At 36.1% G+C, this 27,377-nt stretch overlaps 1 protein-coding gene across 13 annotated transcripts in view; it reads left to right on the forward strand.

The window, feature by feature from the left end:
* Positions 1-27,377, forward strand: part of LOC101901314 (pneumococcal serine-rich repeat protein) — a 520,206-nt gene that overhangs the window by 396,465 nt on the left and 96,364 nt on the right. For all 13 annotated transcript variants that reach the window (XM_059130596.1, XM_059130601.1, XM_059130595.1 and 10 more), the window contains 2 exons: positions 1,175-2,089; positions 4,771-4,824. In XM_059130596.1, coding sequence (XP_058986579.1) covers positions 1,175-2,089; positions 4,771-4,824 — 969 coding nt within the window. The remainder of the gene's footprint in view (positions 1-1,174; positions 2,090-4,770; positions 4,825-27,377) is intronic.

Raw genomic sequence — 27,377 nt, forward strand, 5'->3', positions numbered from 1 at the left:
AAAAGCAAAGAAGCGACTTGGTCGAAACCCGCGTCGCAGGTGCCGAAATATGGCTCGTGAGCTGAGCATAAGGCAAAATTCCATTCAGCAAATATTGAAAAATGAACTCGGGGTAAAGCCATTGAATTTCCAAAAAGTGCTAGAACTTACATCGCAACAGAAAGAAAATAGACTCAAAAGAGGTAAAGAGTTGCTTCGAAAGTGGTGAACTGCCGAATTTGGTTTTCTCCGATGAGAAAACTTTCGTTGTCCAGCAGTTTGTAAACAAACAAAATGATCGTGTTTACTTGCCAAAGAGGTCAGCTGAAAATGTGCACCTTCGGTTGGCCAACAGAACTAAAGCGCCATGGTGATGGTGTTTGCCGCCATAACTGCCGTGGCTCTCCGCTCGTATTAATCGACCGTGGCATCAGAATAAATACCGAATATTATCGCGAACATATTCTGGAAAGTGTATTAAAGCCTTGGGTATTCAAACATTTTGGCCGCAGACCTTGGACATTCCAACAGGACTCAGCACCATCACACTCAGCACGAAATTAGGTTTCTCGCTTCATTTCCAACGCACAATGGCCACCAAAATCTCCGGATACCAATCCTTTGGACTCTTGTGTCTGGAGTAATTTGGAAAGCAAGGTTGGAACTAAAAAAATACCAAAGTGTCGATCACCTCAAGCAAGCGCTTAGCCGGGAATGGGCCAGAATACCGCCGAGCAACAATCGGACAGCGTGTTACGGTTTCATTGGCCGTTTGAAGGCCATAATTCGTGCCAAAGGTGAACAATTCGAACAAATCTAAACTTATTCTAAAATTTGATGCTATTTCCGACATTTTTTGCTTTCATGCAATAGAATTAAAAAAAATGTACAAATTATGTCAAATTTTTATCTCACCCTCTAGTTTTAATGTTCACATGAAAAAACTCGGAATTCAACGCCATTTTTACTGGAATAAATGCACGCTACTATTCGAAATTAAGCAATATAAATATGAACTGGAATATTTTATAATTATTTCAAATTTTGAATATAAATATGATATATTTCTATATGAAAACTTGAATATGCTTTTTTTTTTTTTTTTTTTGGAACTCTTCTGTTTCATTTATATCATTTCCATTCTAAAAATCAAAATGCTAATCCCTCTTTTATTTTCTTTTTCATTTCATTACAGTCATCAGTATTGATTAAAACTGAAAATGATGGTCTCACACAATCCGCCACCAGCAGTGCTGGAACTGCTGGCGGTATAGTAACCTCATCTTCCACTATGTCTGCAACATCCACCGCTTCCAATTCAGCAGCTGCTGTGGCTGCCGCGGCCAATGCTGCAATGGCAGCTGCTGCCGCCGCCGCTGCTGCTTCTGCAACAACCTCAAGCCAAAGTCAAACCGTAAATGGTTCTACAACACCGAATAATACAACAGCTACCGCTGGCGGTACGGTAACAGAGACCTCTAACAATAACAATATTAACAACAACAGCAACAGCAGCAACACTAACAACAACATCAACAATACAAGTGGCAGCAGCAGCAGTAGTAATACAACGAATGGCATTGCCTCTCCCAGTGGTGAGTTATTAGCATCGGCCCAACAACAACAACAGCATATGATTGCCATAAGCCAACAACAACAAATGATGACCTCTACCGGTGCCCCAATTGCAGCCACTTCAGTTACAGCCACATCAGCAGCTACCGGTCTATTGCCAGCTGTCATGTCAACACCCACAGGATCCGGTTTGGTGCACAACACATCATCGCTGATGGCCAGCGGTGGGGTGGCAATGCCATCGTCCAGTACCGCTCAGGTAATAGCAAATTTAAATGCTGCCGCCGCAGCAGCAGCTGCTATGCCCAATGTATCATCGGCCGGTACAAATCTTACATCAGCTCTAGTCCCCTTCCAACAACAGCAGCAACAACAGCAACAAAACACCGTTACCACCGCCGCCGCCGCCGCCGCTGCACAAACATCCACAGCTTTAAGCACAACATCCACCGATGCCAAAAATACACCGAAACGTTTACATGTCTCCAATATACCGTTCCGTTTTCGTGATCCCGATCTAAGAGCCATGTTTGGGGTGAGTAGCCTTAACTAAATACGTGGAATATGAGAATTTTTAAAATTTACATTTTGGAATATGTGAGGGGGCTGCTAAAGCTAAAGAGTGCTAGAACTCTCCTGTAATATCTAGTGTAGTGGGAATTTGTTAAATTCCAAGGGTCTTTTTTGAGAGACCCTAGGTCTCTTTGGACCAAATCCGTTTCAGGACAATTGGAGTCGATTTAGCAATGTCCGCCGTCTCTTTGTCTGTCTCCTGGCTGGTGCTCACGATACTGTCCGATTTGATCCAACTTGATACATCGTAATATTATTTTCAAACTTAGATCGAGTTCGGAAATGGGCAATATCGGCCTACCTCCCCCACAAAAGTTTGAAATGTTCAAAAAAATATTTTACTGCACAGAAAGAGAATGGACAATGTGACTTTGTTCCATCCTAATATTTGCATCAGTGCTAAGTTGGATTCGCAAATTAACAATATCGGTCCACTCCACCTAGTACCTCTCCCACAAAGGGTCAAAATGTTGAATAATCATAACTCTTATAAAATGTGATGCAAGAGTCCGATTCTCTTCAAATTACACACATCACAATATTTTCATTAACCAACGGCCTTCTGTGAAGATGGAATATATCGGTCCACTCTTTCTGGTACCTACCCCACAAAGGTTCAAAATTTTGAATATCCATGAAGCTCATAAAACGTAAAATTAACATCCGATTCCATTCAGACTTGCTACATTTCAATATTTTCGTCAACACAAGATCTATACATAAAGATGGTACAGATCGGACCATTTCTTCTTCTTCTTGTACCTCCCACAGGCTGTAGTACCTATTACGTAATTTGAATAAATTCCGGTGAATAATGTCGCTAAAATCATCACAATGCTGAATATTTGGAGATACCATTATATGGGGGGCTATACAAAGTCGTGGACCCGCATGTTTAATTTTCTATCATAGGCAGTAGCACCAACAGCGAACTAAAGGGTGTTTTTTTTAAGGCCGATAGAACTTGAAATTGTAAAAAATAATAAGTGACATTAACATTTGATTAAAATGATTTCAAGCATATGGGCACCGCGGCTGTTCACGACAAGGTGCATTCTGGACGTCCAATTTTTGGCCACTTTTTCGAGCACTGCTGGCCGTATGTCACGAATAACACGAACAACGCTAGCCTCCAAGGCGTCAATTATTGCTGGTTTATCAGCATAAACCAGTGACTTCACGTAGCCCCACAGGAAATAATCGAGAGGTGTCAAATTGCACGACCTTGGAAGCCAACTGACAGGTCCACTTCTCGAAATCAAATTATCGCCAAATTTTGATTTGAATAAGTCGATGGTTGCGTTCGCCATATGGCACGTAGTGCCATCCTGTTGAAACCACATCTCCTCCGGATCAATGTCATACATATTTTTAAACAAACAATCATTGATCATGATGCGGTAACGATCTCCATTGACCGTAAAGCGAGCTCTGGCCTCATTTTTGAAGAAATAAGGTCCGATGATGCCACCAGAGTGAAAACCGCACCGTACGGTGCATTTTTCTTTTTTTTTTTTTTTTTTTTTTTGGATTGGTAATTTTGCTTATTAACAAACCCGTTAAGCGCCTCATCGCTGAACACAATTTTGCGATAAAACAACGGGTCATTTGCCAACTGCTCTAGAGCCTGATTTTCAGAGTAAATTTGGATAATTTCGTAGCGTTGTTCAAGCGTGAGTCTATTCATGATGATTTGTCGGAGTATATATAAAAAAATTCATCAAAATTTAATTTTTTGTGTTTGTGTTAAAAAAAAACACCCTTTACAAATACGAAATATAAACAATGAGATGGGTGGACATCGCTAAATCGACATAGAATTTTATGCTGATCAAGAATATACATACTTTGTAGAGTCCAAAATGTATATTTCCTCGTGTTACAAACGAAATGACAAGCTTAATATATCCTTCATACTTCAGTGGAAGGTACTACGGCCGAGGGTATATATCTGTCAGCAAAACCGACTGATACTTTTTAACTTATCTTATTTTTCTGAGTTGATTTTCAAGAATTTGAAATTTGAAAAAATATTGCCTTTTATTTTTCCAAAAACGTATTGAGCTTAAGCATTCCTCACATATTCTATATCTCTTCGAATATTACAAATAAAAAATATATTCTTATATACTCTCTTTCATCTACAATATATTTTCTTTCTATTTTTCTCTTATATGCATTTGCGTCTCTTCCTGTGTTTGCTACGTGCTGCTGCCGCTGCCAAATAAACCATTAAAACTCACATTACCCGATGCCTGCTGCCCTGTCCTGCCCTGCTAATAATGCTCGTAAATTTGGCAAACTATTCTTGTTGTGGTTCTTTGAAATTCCCTTCTCCGTTCGACTATGGAATGGAACTATTTGCCTGTTTTTTAATATCTATTTGATATGCAATTTTTTTCGTCTAATATCGCTTGTCGCCGGCACCGCCACTACTCTATGCGGATATGATTTTTTGGACTCTTTCATTGGCTGCAATCTCCAACACCACCACCACCACCAACGTCATGATCTGTCTGTCTGGCTGGTTGATTTTGTGATGTTCTGGCTGTTATTTGAATTTCTATTGCAATTGTTGTGGATTCGTTCTCGTCATTTGTTTTTGCTTTTTTTTCCATCTTCCTTTTTTTGGATGGCCCGTAGCAATTTGGCGCTATTTTGGATGTGGAAATTATATTCAATGAACGCGGCAGTAAGGTAAGCTCTTGTTTTGTGATATTTTTAAATGTTTTTATATTGTTGCGCTATATTTTTGTAAAAACAAGCGAAAAATTAATGAAAAACTTTTGCCAGCGCCAAGCATATGAAATTTAATGAGTCTGTTGTTGTTTTTTTTTATTTGTAGTTGTCTCCCAGCCAGTTTGGCTTGGATTCTGTTAATGTCAAAAAAGTTGTCGAAAGCAGAGAAAAAAATTCTAGGGAATTTGTAAAATATTGTGGATAATTGTTTGAAGGTGCCAACAATTTGTTGGTTCGGAATTGAAAGTTTTTAGTTTTTTTGTGAAAGTTTTGCTGAAAAGAAATTAAAATAAATGAGAAAGAGAGTTTGTGGTCAAATTTGATAATTTACCGATTAATTTGATCATCATTTTTTGACCACAGGCTGCAAGAAACACTTGTAAATTAAATATGTTGGGCATATTTAAATCAGAGGATTAAAAAATATATACAGAAAAAAAAATAAATATAAATATATAAAAACTAGATCGCATTTAATTACAAATATTCCAATGACCGAAGTTTAAAGAGAACTTGAAAAGAATCTCAGATTTTATGAACATTTTATATTTGTTATTATTTATTACACTGTAAAACACAAAAAAAATAATTACAGGAAAAACTCTGTAGATTATAAAAGTAGAGCTAAAAATAGAAGACACTTATATTGGCGTTAAAAAGTTTACCCCTATTTCAGATTTTCAGAAATTTTCCGATTAATATCCCTGCATTATATCAAGACGAGGATTATATTGATTTTGCTCTTTTTTTAAGAAATGCTTAAATTACCCCTTTCAATCGGATCGTAAAAATTCTAGATCTACAGGGTGAGATGAAAAAACTACAACCAACTTTAGACTGCCATCATTTCTAAGCCACACTATTGTTTACACACGTACAAAAGCATTTTGATGAGAATTTTCCAGAAAAAAAAGTTATTCGTGATGGAATTCAAGTGTGATTTTTTTATATTTGGCTGGAAAACCACAAGCGGCTGTCGTTAAAGCACTCCAGCATTTAAATACGAATAAATCTTTTGTGTCTGTACCATCGCTCGTTGCCGTGATACTGGTAGCGTAGTCCGACGTCAAGGAAGTGGACGGGAGAAAACAGCAACATCAGCAGAAATGGTTAGAAACGTAAAGGAGTGACTCGATCGAAACTCCCATCGCTGTGACCGAAAAATGGCTCGTGAGCTTAAAATATCGCATTCGGCAAATATTGAAAAATGAGCTCGTGGTAAAGCCATTGAAATTTCAGAAAGTGCAAGAACTTACACCGCAACAGAAAGGAGATAGACTCAAAAGAGCTAAAGAGTTGTTTCGCTTGACCGAAAGTTGTAAACTGCCGAATTTGGTTTTCTCCAATGAGAAGACATTCGTTGTCCAGCATTTTGTAAACAAACAAAATGATCGTGTTTAATTGCCAAAGAGGTCAGGTGAAAATGTGCACCTTCGGTTGGCCACCAGAACACAAGCTCCGGCCATGGTGATGGTCTGGGCCGCCATAACAACCAATGTTCGCTCTCCGCTCGTACTAATCGACCGTGGTATCGGAATAAATGCCGAATATTATCGCGAAAATATTCTGGAGGGTGTATTTAAGCCTTGGGCACCCAAACATTTTGGCCGCAGACCTTGGACATTCCAACAGGACTCAGCACCATTGCACTCAGCACGCGCCACCCAAGAATGGTTACAAAATGAGGTTCCTCGCTTCATTTTCTGCCACCAAAATCTCCGGATACCAGTCCGTTGGACTATTGTGTCTGGAGTATTTTGGAAAGCAAGTTTGGCACTACAAAAAACCAAAGTGTCGATCACTTCAAGCAAGCGCTTCGCCGGAATGGGCCAAAATATCACAGAGCAACATTCGGACAGCGTGTGACGGTTTCATTGGCCGTTGGAAAGCCATAATTCGTGCCAAAGGTGACCAATTCGAACAAATCTAAACTTATTCTAAAATTTGATGCTATTTCCGGCATTTTTTGGTTTCATTCAATCAAATTTAAAAAAAAAATGTAAAAAAAAAACAATTCGAACAAATCTAAACTTATTCTAAAATTTGATACTATTTCCGGAATTTTTTTGGTTTCATTCAATAACATTTAAAACAAAATGTAAAAAAATATGGCGTTTGACTTTGTTGTAGTTTTTTTAGCTCACCCTGTATAGTAGAATTTTATGACACACAATTTTGTAAAATATTTTGACTTGCTATCATTTTTAACCACATTTTGAAAAAAAAGACCAAAAACACCCCTTTTGGAGGCTTACTTAAGGGGTTAAAATGCCCGACAAAAATAATCAGCATATTGTTATCTGTAATATTGCCGAAGACACTTTATACATAAATGAAAGAATTCCAAAAAATTGTAAAATTTCAAAACGCCGATACATGTGTCTTCTATTTTTAGCCCTATTTTCAGAATCTGCCGTATTTTCGCTGTAATTATTTCTTGTGTTTCACAGTGTAAATATTTGTTTTGCCAGGCCATTTTTTACAATTCATTAAATGACAAACACAACTAAATCCTAAATTTTCTTTTGTACTTAAATTTCATATCTCTAAATAAATACCTAACTGAATGTAACTCCAGCGCCATAAAGAGCTCAAATTCTGGCCATAATCTAAATTTTACAGCTTTTAACCAACTCCTTCAACCAAATATCTCCAGAATTTTTCTGCTAACTTTTCAAATTGGATATGTAATTGCTTAAATACACTGGTGCATACATACACACTTCGAAACATGACAAACGAATAGATGGCATAGAACTTGTTCTGTCTGTAATGTTCAAAATTTTAATGATAACTTCTATCTTCTTCCTCTTCTTGACAATAACCCATTTTTTGGTCATATACATATATTTTCCTATTCCATTGGTTGTTGTACCCCCCAAAGACATTTATTTTTATTTTTAAATGTTGTTGATGCTATTATTTTGTACGACGACAATATTCTACACAATTTGTTTATTTTATAGCTGTGGTAAGCTTCCAAATGGTATTACCATATGTTTTAAAATTTAAAATCTTGGTATCATTTGTGGCTGTTGATTGTTGTGTTGTCACACACACACACACACCACACATACATATCTGTGTGTGTATATGTTGTGCTCCTTTAATGATATCGAATAAATGTTAAATGTGTAAAGCGACAACACATTTTCATAGAAAGGATATGATTTGGTTTCTCACAGGCCATTGTTGAAGAAAAATTATATTTTTTGTGTAAATAAAAAAAATGGCTAATGCTCTATGGACCCACTAACAACATTTCTGGCCAAAATAATTTTTGTAAGTTTAATTTTTTTTAATATTTTTTCTTAGGGTAATAAGAAAATGAACTCCTTTATATCAAACCGAAATAAATGTCCTTCTCCTTTAACGGGAGATTTTTAAGAGCTGTAGAAAAGTTTTTCAAAAAAAAAATTGTTTGGATCGATAGTACGGTCCATATAATTTAATGTTTGAAGATTATTTCATTCAAATGACGACCGCGACTGCGCCTCAAATGGTCCATCCGTTTAGTCCAATTTTGGAGTATTCTTTTCAACATTTCGGTCAGTATCTCACGAATATAGTTTTCAATGAATAAAGTGTTCAATGGGTCAATTGAAGCGGGCTCGTCTGTACTGGATGAGATGAAAAAACCGCAACCAACTTCAGACTGCTGTCATTTCTAAGCCACTCGTCCGACAGCTGTTAAAATTATTCCAGCGACAGCTCATTATGCATTGTTTACAAGCGTAGAAAAGCATTTTGGTGAGAATTTTTCAGGGAAAAACTTATTCGTGATGGAATTTAAGCGTGATAGAGTCATTTCTTTATATTTGGCTGGAAAACCACAAGTGGGTATCGTTAGAGCTCTCCAGCATTTAAAAGTGAATACATATTTTGTGTCTCGTACCATCGCTCGTTACCGTGATACTGGTAGCATAGCCGGACGTCAAGGAATTAGACGGAAGAAAACAGCAACGTCAACAGAAATGGTTCGAAAAGTAAAGAAGCGACTTAATCGAAACTCGCGCTACAGTGGCCGACAATGGCTCGTGAGCTGAACATATCGCAATACTCCATTCCGGAAATATTGAAAAATAAGCTCAGGGTAAAGCCATTGAAATTCCACAAAGCACAAGAACTTAAACCGCAACTGAAAGAAAATAGACTCAAAAGTGCTTAAGAGTTGCTTCGCTTGGCCGAAAGTGGTGAACTGCTGAATTTGGTTTTCTCCGATGAGAAAATATTCGTCATGCAGAAGTTTTAAACAAAAAAATTATCGTATTTACTTGCCAAAGAGGTCAGTTTAAAATGGGCACCTTCGGTTGGCCACCAGAACTCAAGCGCCGGCCATAGTGATGGTGTGGGCCACCACCGCCGTAACAGCCAATGGTCGCTCTCCGCTCATATTAATCGACCGTGGCATCAGAATAAATGCCGAATATTATCACGAAAATATTCTGGAGGGTGTATTACCTTGGAACATTCCAACAGGACTCAGCACGCGCCACCTAAGAAAGGGTACAAAATGAGGTTCCCCGCGTCATTTCCAGCGCACAATGGCCACCAAAATCCGTTGGACTATTGTGTCTGGAATATTTTGAAAAACAAGGATGGCGCTAGAAAATACCAAAGTGTCAATCACCTCAAGCAAACGCTTCGCCGGGAAGGGGCGAGGTGTGTTGAATTTCACATGGGAGGTGTTTGGGCTAGCCCTACCCTACACAGACAATTTTCTGCTACAGGAGTTGTTATATTATGCGAGTTTCAAATAACAAATTCCATTCTGTTGAAAAAATCATTAAAACACTCAATATCGGGAGGTATCAGAGGTTTTAAGAAGACGCGAAATCACATAGCTCATTCGCCATCTTGACCTGTCCACGTTTGTAAAAAATGTATGCCTTCTATCTCCAATTTTCTACGATTCTCTTTTATGTTTTCACATTTGTAAAAAAAAAAACGATTTATTCCAAATAATCACATTAAATAGATGCTTTGTCAACATAAATAGAATATAATCCAATATGAATATTCCATTAAGCATCGACATACAACAAGAAATAGGAAAGAGGAGCATCAAACCCTACAACACTGCAATATCCTGTGATTTATTTTCAATTTCCTGTTGATTCGGTTTGTGGCATGCAAAGTAATATTGAACTTTTCTAAATTTTTAAATATTCCTCTCCTCACTCTTTGTTCGCCATTACTGTATAGCTTTGTGGCAAGGCTGCTGCGGCCGGCTGGCAGCACCACTTTCCATAATGGTTAGATGAGAGTCATGAGTGAAAATCTGTTTAACGTAGCTCTTTTTTTCTAAGGGTTTTTGTTCCCCGGCAAAGCGCCATGGAAAAAGGCAAAACACCATTGCTTCTGGCCTTTGTGAAGCTTCATATTCTTCTCTTTGTCCGCTGGTCTGATTCTTCTGCTAAAGAGCTTTGTAGTTGTTTTTTTTTATAAAGACAAGAGTTGATGTTGTTGCTGTTATTTTCGTTTGTTCTTTACTCTTGCAATGGATATTCACATAGCTACGGCTGCAGATGAATGCGAGTTGGTTGGTTATATTGACAACCAACCATTTCCTTAACTAAGTTATAGGAATAAAAATATATAAAGTATCCTTTGCAGTTTCAAAGGAAAACGGCACACAAACACACGCACTCACCTCAGCAACTCTTTGATATGCTTATGTTTCCTTTCTGTTTCTTTTTCTCTCTCTCTCTCTCTCTCTCTCTTTTATGAGATGTGTATAGATTTACTTTAAAACGGCGTCTAAGAGGGAAATTGATTTATTTTCTAGCTGCTGCTGCCGTTGTTGTTGTTGGTAGTGTTTACTATTACTGTTGGTGCTCCTAAAGCATTTCCTGTAAAAGCTTTGTGTGAACACTGTTGAGGGGAAAATCACCTTTTTTCCTTCATGGCTTGCTCCCATATTGACTGTATCCAAGGGTAACCGACCAGAGGATCGTGTATGACGAGAAATGTGTAGGAAATATCAATGATTGAAGATGTGTGTGTGTGTTACGAGCGCTTAAGGAGGAGGTATCAACCACCTCAAGAGAGTTGTGTGTGTACACTTTCAATTGCATACCATTTAACATTAATCCTCAGCGCTGCCAAAACTAGCTATACTAGCTATTTTCGATAGCTAACATCTAAAGTTTATAAAATAAAAAAAGTAAAATAAATTTAAATGCTTCGTCATTAAAATAGATCAATATTTGGAAATTTGGATAATCAGTGTTAATTAAAAAAAAAAAAAAACTGCAACAAAGTCAAATGCCATAATTTTTACTTTTTTTAATTTTGTTGAATGAAAGCAAACAATTTCGCAAATAGCATCAAATTTTAAAATAAGTTTAGATTTGTTCGAATTGGTCACCTTTGGCACAAATTATGGCCTACAAACGGCCAATGAAACCGTCATACGCTGGCCGAATGTTGCTCTGCGGTTTTTTGGCCCATTCTCGGCTAAGCGCTTGCTTGAGGTGTATTTTTTAATGCCAACCTTGCTTTCCAAAATACTTCAGACAAAATAGTCCAACGGATTGGTATCCGGAGATTTTGGTGGCCATTGTGCGCTGGAATGAAGCAAGGAACCTCATTTTTTAACCATTCTTGGAATGCGATTGTGCTGAGTCCTGTTGGAATGTCCAAGGTCTGCGGCCAAAATGTTTGCGTGCCCAAAGCTAGAATACACCCTTCAGAATATTTTTGCGATAATATTCGGCATTTATTCTGATGCCACGGTCGATTAATACGAGCGGAGAGGGACCATCGGCTGTTATGGCGGCCCACACCATCATCATGGCCGGCGCTTGAGTTCTGGTGGCCAACCGAAAGTGCACATTTTCTGCTAACCTCTTTGGCAAGTAACCACGATTATTTTGTTTCTTTACAAACTGCTGGACAACGAATGTTTTCTTATCGGAGAAAACCAAATTCGGCAGTTCACCACTTTCGGCCAAGCGAAGCAACTCTTTAGCTCTTTTGAGTCTATTTTCTTTCTGTTGCGGTGTAAGTTCTTGAACTTTTTGGAATTCAATGAAATTTGAAATTTCAATGGCTTTACCCCGAGCTCATTTTTCAATATTTGCCGAATGGAATATTGCGATATGTTCAGCTAACGAGCCAGATTTGGTGCGGTTTATGGGCTGGTGGCATAATTGGATCATAGTTCTTCAAAGCTGCTGAGAATCATAACGTAACTGTGAATGATGAGCGCTACCGTGAGATGAGAGTTCGGTGAATATTTCATTCACGTTCGGGACCTGTCAATTGACCGTCTAAAACGTGAGATTTTACGCCTTTAGACTTTTTTAGACCAGCTTCAATTGACACATTGGAAGACAACATTGAAGAATTTAATGGAAATATGCCGGCCGAAATGTTGAATAGGATATGCTGAAATCGGACTAAGCGGATGGCCCATTTGAGACACGGTCAACATTTGCAGGAAATATTGTATTAACCTTTAATTATATGGACCGTACTATAGATTCAAATAAAGATTTCATTATACCCTCAGTCATATGGCTAGAGATGGTATATATCATTTGATACGTCCAAAATGTGCCTCATCGAACAGTTTTAGACCCTAGGTCTCTTGGCGTCAAATATGTTTTTAAGACGTTTGGAGTCGATTTAGCGATGTTCGTCCGTCTGTCTGTCTGGCTCTCGATAGCTCTCGAAGGGAATATTCGATTTGGTCCATACTTGGTACATCATAATATTATTGAGTTCGGTCCACTCCTTCTGGTACCTCCCCCACAAATGGTCAATATTTTCAAAAAATATTTTAATGCACAGAAAGAGAAAGGATAATCCGATATTGCTCCAACTTTTCAAATCCTAATATTTGCATCAGTGCTAGGTCAGGTGCCAAAATGGAATACATCGGTCCAGTCATTCTGGTACCTCCCCCACAAAAAGTCGAAATTTTGAATAATTATAACTTTTATTAAATGAGATGTCTGAGTCCGATTGTCTTCAAATTACACACATCACAATATATTTATTAACCCAAGGTCTGGTGTTGAGATGGAATATACGGGTCCTCTCCTTCTGGTACCTCCCCCACAAAGGGTCAAAATTTTGATTATCCATTAAACGCGAAGTTAACATCCGATTCCATTCAGACTTGGTACTTCTCAATATATCCATCAACACAAGATCTGTCATAAAGATGGTAGAGATCGGACCATTTCTTATGGTACCTTCCCCCACATAGGGTTAAAGATTTTGAAAAACAAAACACTCAATGAATGCGAAATAAGCATTGAAAATCTCTTCAAATTTCAAACATACAAACATATTTGCTACCACAAGATTTGTTGTGAAGATGATATATTTCTGCGAGCCGCTTCTGGTGCCTCACCCACAAAGGGTCACAATTTTCAATATCTGTCATAAATTGCTATTTCTAAATATTTCTCTCAACCAGAAACCTGAGAAGAATATGGAATTTATGATTTCGCATAAAATTGGATATAAATGTTTGATGTTCTTGTAATTTTTGCCCAAATCTGGTACGTCGCGATATTTTTAGCATATTTATTTAGTTTCGATACGAATTGGACAATATTGGTCCATTCCTTCGGAATCTACTCCTTGGAGGATCAACAATTTGAATAATACAACAGAAGTCAAAATATATTTAAATAAGCGAACATTGGTTGAGGGTATACATCGTCGGCAAAAACCGACTGACACTTTTTAACTTCTTTTATATTGTTTTGAAATACATTCCTACGGCTAAACCTACAATTTCCTGGTTTTTCGGCATTTTCAAATTTTTGACACAATTACAGCTTTAACATTTTGAATTTTTGGAGGGCAGATTCTTTTCTTCTCTCTTTGGCTTTTAAAGTAGAACTTTCCAAATTTGCCAGCAAAGTTTGGTATTGAAAATGTTATCTATCGACTCTTTACATAAACTTGTGCTTCCTTTTCCCTTTAAATACAATATACTTATAATATTATATTAAACTTATACCATAAGAATATAAATTTATAAATTATTAGAAAACTTTTCGTTTTAAGATTATGGGGAGCGCCTAAAAGTATGCTTTTTACTAAAAGTAAATGTAAAAAAATCACTTTCCATAAAATCACTTTCTGTTTCTTGTTTTTGTTTGAAATTAAATCCGTCTTTAAAGTTAATTCTATTTATTTCAAATGCGCAAAGAAAATAAGTAGCAGAGCAAAAAAAATTGAAGCAAACTTTCAGTGGCAAACAACATACTCTATGGTGCTGCTCGGCCGTATTACTTACATTTCTACCCATTAGCTATGCAATATGCGGTATACGATACACGGAGTGTACCCAGTTAGTTGGCTGGCTGGCTGACTGACTGGGTGACTGATGTTAGCCTCTTATTCAGGATGGAGGTGGATGCTTTTCGCATTTTTAAGCCGTTAAGTGTTTACTTACACAAATTGCATTTGCCAGTTCGCTCATGCTGCCGCGTGTGTATATATGTATTTGTGTGTGTGTATGGCTGATGTTGACGGAGTATTTGAAAACGTACTTGAAATGTTACAGTGACGTATGAAAACAAATTTTCAATTAGCCGAAAAAGTGTTGCTGTTGCCATAAATATTTGTTTAATCTAATCAGAGAATGTATTTTGAGAGATTTTTCTGGGACAAAATTAGATGTGTACCCATATTTGATATGGCCTAAATGTGACTCATGGTATTGAGAATGTATACTTCTTGGAAAGACATCCATTTTAGGTCATTTGGATTCGAACTTGTAATGTCCGTCTCTTGTTCTTCCTGGCTCATATGTTCGATTTGGTCCACACTTAGATCGAGTTGGGATTTGGGTCATATTGCCCCACTCTCTCTCTCTCTTTTTAGTACATCCCACAAATCTAATATTTTAAAGAAACGAGAGAAAATTTATTCTGAACCAGGTCAGATGCGAATATGTAGGTCCTTCTGACATCTTTCCACAAAAGGTCAAATATGAAATAAGAAAACGGACCGAAAGACCAAAAACATGGGTTTTTAAGGATACATTTTTAATAGACGAAAAGACAAAAAAATGGTCTTTGAAAAATGGACAAAAAAAAACAATTTCAAGGACCAAAAACTTGAGCTTTTTAAGGAAATATTTAGAAGGACCAAACCACATGGATCTTTAAAAAACATTTCAGGAAGGACCAACAATATAATTTCAAAAGATTAACAAATCTCAGGAGATGTAAAAAAATTCTAAGAAAAACATTTTTTTTTTTATTTTTTTTAATATTTGAATACGCCAAATGGCCACAAAAATGGTCAAATAGACCAAACACTGTGAATTTGAAATAAAATTTTAGGATCAGCAGAACAAAGAATTGCGGATTTTTAAAGAAAAATTTTTAAGAGGATCTTACGAGCGTATTTTTAGAGAAAATTGTTTGAAGATCCATGGCACCAAAAAAATGAGTTTTTAAGATTTTTTTTCATTTATTTACTTATTTTTTTAGTTTTGGACTTTTTGTAGAATTTAAAAAAAAAAAAATTAACAGGAACCAAAAAATAGATTTTTAGACGAACCTAGATTTTTTAACCACAGTTCGGAGCAAACCTCCATAAAACTCCCTCTCTAAAGAGGGAAACTCACTCGAATTCGAGCGGCAACTTTCCGATGATGAGCTCGCTTTTGAGTGGGAGAAATATTGATTTAAAGTCGAGCTGATTCTACTCTAACCGAGCACTCTTTTAGTTCTTGTCACATCGTTGATGTGTTTCGATGTATGTGTATTTTTAGCCACTCTTCCACCAATCCTGCTCGAAAGCAAGTTTCGCTCCCAAATGAAAATGAGCAAATCTGTCCTATGTTTCAGAGTGACCAGCTAACCAAAAACGTCAATTTGTAAGGATAATTATTAGAGTGTTCAGAAACCATAAAAGTGGCTTCGAAAAGAAGAAATTCAAACGGACCTTAATTGAGAAAAATTTTACAAGAACAACGGACAAAAAATGTGTAAGGATTTTCCTACAGGGACACACAGTTAAAATGGTTTTTAGTCATTATTTTCTCGTAATACTTGGGAAATCCGGTTCTCATTACTTTTGTGATACTGGCTTTGCAGATCGTATTTGGTTATTTGGGTTACTAATAATGCTGAGCATATGACAGATCATAGATTGAGATGAGTGAGATGAAAAAACTGCAACCAACTTCAGACTGCTGTCATTTCTAAGCCACTCCTCCGACATCTGTTAAACTTATTCCAGTGACAGCTCATTATATTGTTTACAAGCGTACAAAAGCATTTTGGTGAGAATTTTCCAGAAAAAAAAATGATGGAATTCTAGCGTGATAGTGTGATTTCTTTATATTTTGCTGGAATACCCCAAGTGACTATCGTTAGAGCACTCCAGCATTAATCTTTTGTGTCTCGTAACATCGCTCGTTACCGTGATACTGGTGGCGTAGCCCGACGTCAAGGAAGTGGACGGAAGAGAACAGCAACATCAGCAGAAATGGTTCGAAAAGTAAAGAAGACGCTTAGTCGAAACCCCGCATCGCAATATTCCATTCGGCAAGTATTGAAAAATGAGCTCGGGGTAAAGTCATTGAAAATCAAAAAAAAAAACGAGAACTTAAACCGCAACAGAAAGAAAATAGGTTAAAAGATCTAAAGAGTTGCTTCGCTTGGCTGAAAGTGGTGAACTGTCGAATTTGGTTTTTTTCCGATGAGAAAACATTCGTTGTCCAACAGCTTGTAAACAAACAAAATTATCTGTTTACTTGCCAAAGAGGTTAGATAAAAAAGGTGCACCTTCGGTTGGCCACCAGAACTCATGCGCCGGCCATAGTGATGGTGTGGGCCGCCACCGCCGTAACAGCCAATGGTCGATTTTCGCTCGTATTAATGGACCGTGGCATCAGAATAAATACCGAATATTATCGCGAAAATATTCTGGCAGGTATATTAAAGCCTTGGGCACGCAAACATGTAGACCGCAGACCTTGGAGATTCCAACAGGACTCAGCACCTTCGCACTCAGCACGCGCCATTCAAGAATGGTTACAAAATGAGGTTACTCTCTTCATTTCCAGCGCACAATGGCCACCAAAATCTCCGGATACCAATCCGTTGGACTATTGTGTTAGGAGTATTTTGAAAAGCAATGTTGGCACTGAAAAATACCAAAGCGTCGATCACCTCAAGCGCAAGCGCTTTGCCGGGAATGGACCAAAATACCGAATAGCAACATTCGGGCAGCGTGTGACGGTTTCATTGGCCATTTGAAGGCCATAATTCGTGCCAAAGGTGGCCAATTCGAACAAATCTAAACTTATTCTAAAATTTGATGTTATTTCCGACATGTTTTGTTTTCATTCTATAAAATTTAAAAAAAATGTGAAAAATTATGGCATTTGAATTTGTTGCAGTTTTTTTTTATCTCACCCTTATATCTGACCTCAAAATGAAATACTCCTTCCGACTTCTTCTCTTGAAAAAAAAAATGACCACCATTAAGCACTGTGCCACATTTTCCTCAAATAGCATCATCCTTTTCGCAATTCCATCATTGTGAATGTGGCCTGACATTTATTTGACGTCATTATGCAAATAGGAGCCCAGTTGAAAGGCAGGGAAAAAATACAACACATAAACAAATACATTTTGTTTGGTAAATAATTTAAAAATAATGCAATTTGAGTGTCCAGCAAATGCTGCTCAACAAATTCAGTTTGAACTGCTGGGTAAATACGAAATAGTCGCTCGCTTGTCATAGAAGCAAACAAACTAAATAAAAAAATTCTGCGCCATTTCAAATACAGAAGGTCTCATAAATTATGCCAAGGTGCCGCGCCGTCAATGGTGCTGGAATAAAGAAATAGTAAAAGCTAAAAAAATGTTTAAATATAAACTTTGTTTATACTTTAAAAACCAAATCTCCTTTGGTTTATTAATTAATTAATTCATTTAATAAAATTTTATGACCATAATATTTTTCCCTGCATAATATGATCCTTCCGCATCCTTTCACCGAGCATGGCTCTCAAGTTCGGTGAAAGGATGTGAAAGGATCATATTATGCAGCAAAATTATTATGGCCATTTTCGGGGGAAATTCATGAGAATATTAAATATATGCAAATTTAAATTCAGCATTTTAAATAAACAACGTACACCAAAAGTACACCAGTTCCCAAACGTATGAGCGATTTCATAAATTTCGTATCACTCACCCGACCCGGAGTCCACGGAACGAGTTCGTTCGATCGAACTAGGCTGGCACAACTCTAAACAACGACATCCCTCTCACTACATATTCCGTTGCATAATTTTAGGGATTTCATGGAACATTATTCCGTTGATAAATGTCATTTAAATATTTATCGCTGAACGTTATTCATTGAAAAATCTATGTGGATGTGTTTCACTTTGCCGATTTTCTTGTCGTCTTTTCATTATTATTTTTGTTGTTGTGCACATTATTTGAAAACCGGAGATTGTTGTATGCATTGTTAACGTATTTATTTATTGCATTTTTATAGTTTCCGTTCTCTTTTTATTCTTTTTCGTTCTTTCTTGTGTGCATCCTTTACAATGTTGCCAATACCTTTGTTTATTGTTATTTCAGAAATTTTTATTTCTTTTCTTTTTATCGGTTTGCTCTTTGTTGTTGGCTTTTCCTTCATTCCAACATGGGGGATATGGTATATTGCAATTCACAAAGAAAATTTATATTCTTGAATTAAGAAAATAAAATTAAAAATAGTAAGAGGTAGGATGAAAAAAGTCGGTTTAAAATTATCATTTTTTCATATGAAATTAAATTTCTGCCAGTAATTAAAATTTAAATAATTTAATTTTAATCTTCGAAGAAAAAAGGAAAAAAATAATAAAAAAAACAAGTAAGCAAAGGCTACAGTCGAGCGGGGCCGACCGTTGAATACCCTACAACACTATAATAAACGATACAGTTTATATAGGCGAGATACTCGAAAGAATTCCACAAGATATTGTGACAAATAATAAAAGAACACCATCAGGTTTCGTTCTCTAATTTTCGAATAATAGCAACTTAAACTAATTTGCTCATTTCCAATTTATTGGTAGATGTTGCACGTAAATGGTTTTCCTAGATCTGGAACCAATATTTCCCAAAGACCTATAATCCCTCAGACGTGGCAAAAGATTAACATTTATTATTGGTTTTTGACTGCAACGCAACGAAATCAGCGTTAACGAAACAGTCAGAAGTGCGTCTTTCCTGTATTTGTGAATTCTCCAAAAAGTCACAGGAAAGGACATTTTCGTATTTTGTCTACAAAAGTTGGCAAACTATTTCACACATTGAATATTTTTGGGATGGCCATCCAAAACTGCTTGGCTTTTGCAATGTCCGGTAACCCCCATCCAAATGTGCGTGAGGATCGGGCAATAATTACGACCTGTTGACAAATTTTGCAGTTTTTTGGTCCATTTCAACCCCTAATTATATGGCGATCATCTCCAAAAAGGGTAGGCTTCTATTCTGACCCTCATCTTATCTCCATGCAAAATTTCGTAAGGATCGGGCCATAAATGCGATCTGTATATGATATCCTGATATCCTAACTACTTAGTTTTGTTAGCTGTAGAAATATTACGAAATGTTTAATTCAAAATGAAAATATGCCAAAAATATGACAAAATGGAAAAAATATGAGAAAATTTTACAAAATCAATATTTTCATCTTTATAGAGATATTTTTATGCGATTTTTCTAGACGTTTTTTCTTTCCTGCCAAGAGGCCATTCTGAATTAATGAGAACTGTCGAAATCAGTTCAGCCGTTCTCGACATATAAGAGATCTTTCAAGTATATCCTCTTTGATAGACATATATATCGCACATATTTTGCTATATATCCGATTTGTTGGATGTTAACATCAATGTAAAGATCAGAAGTAACCTTGTCATGGCTTTGTGATTTAGCCGGGATTTAAAATATTCGCGGTTTATTGAAAATTTTTGAATTTTTTCAACACAAAAGATATGGTCTATTTTACCCGCTAAATATTATCCGATGACCACCCAAATTAGTAGGCTTCTTCTCTGCCCTAAACTCTAGCTACGTGCGAAATTCCGCGTCGATTGGTCTATAATTGCGACCTGTATAGCTACTGCAAAATCCGACATTTTTTCAGTATTTGGTCCATTTTAACCCCTAAACATTTGGCGATCATCTCCAAAAGAAATAGGGTTCTATTCTGACCTCAACCCCACCTACATTCTAAATTAACATGGACAGACGGACAGACGGACGGACGGACATACATAGCTAGATCGACTCAGCTCGGCGAGCTAGGAAGATCCATATATACTTTCCTATGTGGAAACCAATATTTCGAGGTGTTACATAATTTTTGGCCCAATCTAACTTATAATACATACAAGTTAAAAAGTATCAGTCGATTTTACCGACATATGTATACCCTCAGCCAATAGTTGATTATTTAAATATATTTTGACTTCTGTTATGATTATTCAAATTGTTAACCCTCTGTGGAGTAGGTTGCGAAGGAATTGCCCAATATTGTTCATTTCGTAGCGGATCTAAATAAATATGACATATATATTGCGACGTGCCAGGTTTAGGCTATTTTGGTTACTTCCTACATTTCATATGAGATCTGTGATAAAGTTTATAGTTATAGTCGACCGAAGTATTTCATTTTCATACTTCATCTAATACAGGTAAAAATATTGTTATGGGCAAAATTATAAGAAAATCGAATATTTATATCCAATTTTAAGCGGAATCATAAACTCTATAATCATCTCAGGTTTCTGGTTGAGAGAAATATTTAGATGTAGCAAGTTCTAAAGTTATGACAGAGAAAAGTATTGAAAATTATGATGCTTTGTGGGTGAGATACCAGAGGGGTTCGTAGATATATATCATCTTCACAAAAGATCTTGTGTTAGTAAAAATGTTTGTGTGTGAAATTGGAAGAGTTGGATGCTTATTTCGCTTTCTTTGAGCGTTTTGTTTTACAAAATATTCAACCCTATGTGGGGGAGGTACCAGAAGAAATGGTCCGATCACTATCATCTTTATAACAGATCTTGTGTTGATGGAAATATTGTGAGGTACCAAGCCTGAAGGGAATCGAATGTTGATTTCGAGTTATGTAAGCTTCATGGATATTCAAAATTTTGACACTTCGTGGGGGAGGTACCAGAATGAGTGGACCAATGTATCCCACCTTCACAGCAGATTATGTGCCAGTAGAAATAATGGGAAGTGTGTAATATTTCTCTGCATCCGAATACTTATTTCGGATTTTATAATCATTTTGGTTATTCAAAACTTTGACGCGTGTGGGGAGGTACAAGAAGGATTTTGTGTTAGTAGAAATAATGGGATGTGTGGAATTTGAAGATAACCGGATACTAATTTCGGATTTTATAATCGGTTTGGTTATTCAAAACGTTGACCCTTTTTGGGGGAGGTACCAGAAGGAATAGTCCGATCTCTTCCATCTTTAAAACAGATCTTGTCTTGATAGAAATATTGAGATGTACCAAGTCTAAATGATATCGGATGTAATTTTGCCGTTTTATAAGCTTCAAGCAAATGGGGGAGGTACGAGAAGGAGAGGACAGATATATTCCATCTCAACACCAGACCTTGGGTTAATAAAAATATTGTGATCCGTGCAATTTGTAGAAAATTGGAAACTTATATCACATTCTATAAGAGTTATAATTATTCAAAATTTTAACCCTTTGTGGAGCACTGATGCAAATATTAAGATTTGCAAAGATGCAGCAAAATCGGATTATCATTTCTTATTCTGGGCATTTTTTTTTTTTTTTTTTTTTTGTTTTTGAAAATTTCAACCTCTTGTGCAGGAGGTATCAGTATCTCCGAACTCAATCTAAGTTTGATAATAATACTACGATGTACCAAATTTGGACCAAATCGGATACTCCCATCGTGAGCACCAGCCAGATGACACGTAGTATTATTATCAAACTTAGATTGAGTTCGGAGATACTGATACCTCCTGAACAAGAGGTTGAAATTTTCAAAAACAAAAAAAAAGGAGACCTAACGTCTAAAATCGTTATTTCGATCGTATCAGACCTATCGTATCTAGCCACAGGACTGAGAGTGTAAAGAGGTGTAGAGTTAAATTTGTGTTGTTGACTAATTCATACCAAAATATGCGAAATTAAATGGAAAATATTACCAAAACGTCAAATATATATGAAATGGGGTTTTACCTTTATATATTGGGGGTATACCAAAGTGTGGACCCATTTTTTAAATCAATTATTCTTGAAGTAATCCAAAGTTCTCTATAAATGTTCAAAGCTCTTTATTAGAAGTTTTGTATATGGTCACGAATATATAGAGGCCTTAACCTAAAAAATTTTGCTTAAGAACCCGAAACTCCTTTGTGATTTGATCTACAAACCGAGCATTATCAGTTCTGCTTGGAATTTTTCACAACCCAGACTGGATATTGTGAAATTATAGGACAATTTACAGCGAATTGGGGAAAAGTGTTAAATTTGGCTAATAAAGGCTTTTTTTATAAAAATAAAAAATGTATACATTTTTTCTAACATATTTTGAAAAAATTACCAAAAGACTCCTTTGGTGAATACTCGTATTAGTATCTGTAATATTGCCAAAGGCACTATATGAACGGATTCCAAAAGAATCTAAATTTGAATATTTCACAAAATGTGGAAGGGAAAGTAATTTGGCCACTCTTTTTAGGTTGTTTTGCGATATAAACTTTGAAAACGCTACTTATATAAAAGTCAGCTACACTCGATTTTCAAAAAAAAAAAAATAATAGTAATAAAAGTTCGCGGACCATATAAGTACCAAAATAACGTTTGTGGTGTCCATATTTAGTTGGGATTCTCCTCCTTATCCAAAAATCCAAAGACATGTCTCTTAGCTCAAAAATTTTTGCATAATCACATAAAAATATTTTGCGGTAAATTTTGACCCTCTTTTCAGTAAAAAATTAAACTTTTTTAATCCCCCGCAATGACTCCACCAGACCCTAGGTCAGAAATTAACTCTTGCTGTAGTTTATTTAGGTCTTTGTGGTTCCCAATGTTTCCCCTTCGCCACTTGGTGCAATAATCTCTGTTAACTTTTATCCCACTCTCTTCTTATGTGTGTGTGTGTGTGCCCGATGCCTTCCAACAAAGACTATCTTAGTCTATGTTTCTGCAACTTATTCCGGACTCAAGTCTATTTGAAATGCATAAATTTCATCATTGGGTGTAGAACTTTTCACCAAAGGAGTTTTCTTTCGCATCATATTGCTCTAAAGTTAGGCGGCGGCATCGCTTTAAGTGAAGCATATTTCGATGCGGGTTTATTTGGGAATTCCACAGCTTTGTAAAGTTACATTTGCATTTTAACAGTTTTTTTTGCATATGCGTCAAAGCTATGTGAAAGTGTGTGTATGTGTGTGTGTTTTTTTTTTTTTTTTTTTTTTTTTTTTTTGCATCGTGGTGTTAATTTGAATATAAATTCCATTGCAAGGATCAGAGACAAAAGAAAAAAAACCCAAATAATGTATTTAACTATATATAAAAGTTCTTAATCGCTTTGAGGTTATTGAAGTGTATGTTTATAAATGGAATGCATAATGCATACACACACACACATATATATACATTGTATAAACAAGAAGATAGTGTTAAAAAGTTTTAAGGAGCATACAAAGTGCTTCGGATGAACATTAAAAAATATATGATACATGGACACCACTATGTGATAAATAGAACCAATGAGAAAGGCGTAAAATGTCCGTCTGGCTGGGGCGCACGATAACTCTCGAAGGGAGTATACGATTTGGTCCAAACTTGGCATATCATAATATTATTATCAAATTTAGATCGAGTTCGGAGATGGACAATATCGGATCACTCCTTCTGGTACCTCTCCCCACAAAGGGTCGAAATTTTCAAAAAACTGTTTTATTACACTGAAAGAGAAAGGATAATCCTATTCTGCTCTGACTTTGAAAATTCTAATATTTGCATCAGTGCTACCTCAGGTGCGAAAATTGAAAATATCGGTCCACTCCTTCAAGTACCTACCCCACAAACGGTCAAAATTCGGAATAATTATAACCCTTATAAAAAGTGATGTAATCGGCCGATTGTCTTCAAATTACACACATCACAATATTTTTATCAATCCAAAGTCTGGCGTGGAGATGGAATATATCAGTCCACTCTTTCTGGCAAAGACATATAATATAATAAGATGGGACATTATATTGTTACTTTTCTTCAATAGATGGCGCTGGTAGGGTAAAAATATGTGACAGCATTATGTTATTCTTTAATAGAGCTGACACATTTTAAGGGTTGTTGTTGATTTTTACCGATTCAATGTACAAGGCAATGCTCTGGAATACATTTTTGAGAGCATGTCTATCATACCTAACATTTTTTTCCACATATTTCCGACATTTTTCGGCGATATCGGAATAACATATTTTTCTAAAATTTCCAATGTATTTCTGTTATGTCGCCTGCCATCTACTACCTAATAAAAAAATTTAAGACCATGTGCATTTTGTCCAGTCTTTATTGTTTTATGTCTTTGTTTCTGGTACCTCGCCCACTAAGGGTCAAAATTTTGAATATCCATAAAACTCATAAAACGCGAAATTAACCTCCGATTCCATTCAGACTTGGCACATCTTAATATATTCATCAACACAAGATCTGTTATAATGATGGTGAAGATCGAACAATTCCTCTTGATACCTCCACACAAAGGGTTACAAGTTTGAATAACCAAACCTATCATAAAATCCGAAATAAGCATCCGCTTCTCTTCAATTTACACGCATCATAATATTTTTATTAACCTAAGGTGCGGTGTGAAGATGGAATATATCGGTCCTCTTCTTCTAGTACCTCCCCCATAAAGGGTTGAATATTCATAAAACGCGAAATTAACATCCGATTTCCTTCAGACTTGATACAACTCAATATTTCTATCAACACAAGATCTGTGTTGATAGTCGAGATCGGACCATTCCTTCTGATACCTCCCCCACATAGGGTTCCAGATTTTGAAAAGCAAAACGCTCAAAGAAAGGGAAATAATCATCCAACTCTCTTCAAATTTCACACATCCAAGCATTTTTTTGCTAACGCAGAATCTGATGTGAAGATGATATATATCTGTGAACCCCTTCTGATTCCTCACCCATTAAGAGTCACAATTTTCAATATTTTATCTACCATGACTTGAGGAACAAGTCGGCGATTCTTTACAAATTGCTATATCTAAATATTTCTCTCAACCAGAAAGCTGAGATGAATATGGAATTTATGATTTCGCATAAAATTGGGTATAAATGTTGTAACTTTGTTAATAATTTTGCCCATACCAATATTTTATCTGTATTAGATAAAGTATGAGAATGGAGTACTTCGGCAATTCTACTGACAAAAATCCGAGGTAATATTTTTGTAAAACAAATTAATCCTCAGTCGAGTCATCATTAGGGTATTTTAGGTAATTTTCTCTAAAATCTTCAAAAGCCCCATTAATTAACTGGGATTAAAAAAAAATCTACAAAATTATTCGCCATAAAATACTGCTTAGGTCTCAAAATACGTTAAAACCCCAAAAGTTGTCTAAAATCCAGAAATCGGTTGACATGAAAAACACCATTTAGGTACCCGCTAGCAACTTGAACTTGTTCGGCACCGGAAACTCATCGATTCTCAGAGTAACAGTAACTAGTTCCACTTAAGACCCCTCACAGTCGTAGACTATAACAAGTAAAAAATAACCTCCACCATTTGGTACAAATTTAACAATTTTCAACAAAAATAAAATCCCTTAAAAACTGTTAAAATCTTGAAAATACCTAATATAGCCGTATATTAGAGTCTATACGACGATGTGGACCTGCACAGACAATTTTCTGTGATAGGCTGTAGCATCCATTATGAACTTCAAATGCAAAATGTGAAACAATTCCGGTAAATAATGCCGCTAAAATCTTCAAAATACCGAAAATTGGGAGGTACCGTTATATGGGGGCCATACGAAGACGTGGACCTACATGGCTCATTTTTTGTCTTAGTATGTAGTATTCATTACGAACTTCAAATACTAAAACTGAAACAATTCCGGTAAATAATGTCGCTAAAATGATCAAAATACCGAATATCGGGGGGTACCGTTTCATGGGGGATATACGAAGCCGTGGACCTACATGGCCCATTTTCTGTTTTATGCTGTAGTATCTATTAAAAACGTCAAATACCAAATTTGAAACAATTCCGGTAAATAATGTCGCTGAAATCAACAAAATACCGAATATCGGGAGGTACCGTTATATGGGGGCTATACGAAGACGAGGACCTACATAGCCCATTTTCTTTCTTAAACCAAAGCATCTATTATGAACTTTAAATATTAATTTTGAAACAATTCCAGTAAAAAATGTCGCTAGAATCATCAAAATACCGCATATCGGGAGGTACCGTTATATGGGGGCTATACGAAGACGTGGACCTACATGGTCCATTTTCAATACCAAAAGTCCTGCAGACATAGTACACATTTGAGTAAAATTTTATAAACCTACTTAATTTCGTTCGGAAGCTAGAGTGATTTCCACAGACGGACAGACGGACAGACGGACGGACATTGATAAATCGACATAGAATTTTATGCTGATCAAGAATATATATACTTTGTGGGGTCTAAAATGTATATTTCGAGGTGTTGCAAACGGAATGACAAACTTAATATACCCTCCATACTATGGTGGAGGGTACAAAAAGGGGGTGTCATAGGAGGTAACCAATTGGCTCCCTTTTGCATTATTATTCAGATTCTTATAGAATCACCCTTTATTTTTTAGAAAATAACCTAATAATAATAAAGTAATAACGGTAGTATGTTCTCATTACCACTACCACCTTAAGCAGCCCTCAGTTCAGAACTATTAGATCTATTGAAAAAATCAATAAAAATATAATCTCATATATTCGAACCAATTTGTCTGATATCCATTCGTAGCGACGTCACCAGTGGGCCAAAAAAGTGGATCTATGATTCTGCTTAATAAATATTTTAATGTTCCTTTTTTAACCGACAATGTCCACTACAGAAATATATTTTTTTTAATTCAGAAGTTAGCTGGAAATCTATTTCAGTTGTAAAATTAATTTAAAAAATCAAAATCTTTCCACGTTTTGATATTCTTAATAATAATACAAAAATAATTTAAACAAATTTCCATTATAAAACAAACACAGACTCATTAATTTTCAGGTTACCATTAAAATAGTAAGTGTGATTGACATTGGTGCATGTTTAGAAAATTTCCAAAAATTTAGGAAAAAACGCAACAAAAATTCCTAGAAAATATAAGTTCTAAATTAAGTAGTATAATGTATTTTTAAAAAGAAAATATTTGTCTATAATTGTCTATTTTTTTCTCTTTTATATTTCCAAAATAAAAATGTAAAAAAAAACACTCATGCATGCCTTGCCTTGTGG

This window comes from Musca domestica, unplaced genomic scaffold (genome assembly GCF_030504385.1).
Source record: "Musca domestica strain aabys unplaced genomic scaffold, Musca_domestica.polishedcontigs.V.1.1 77, whole genome shotgun sequence".
Classification (NCBI taxonomy): Eukaryota; Metazoa; Arthropoda; class Insecta; order Diptera; family Muscidae; genus Musca; species Musca domestica.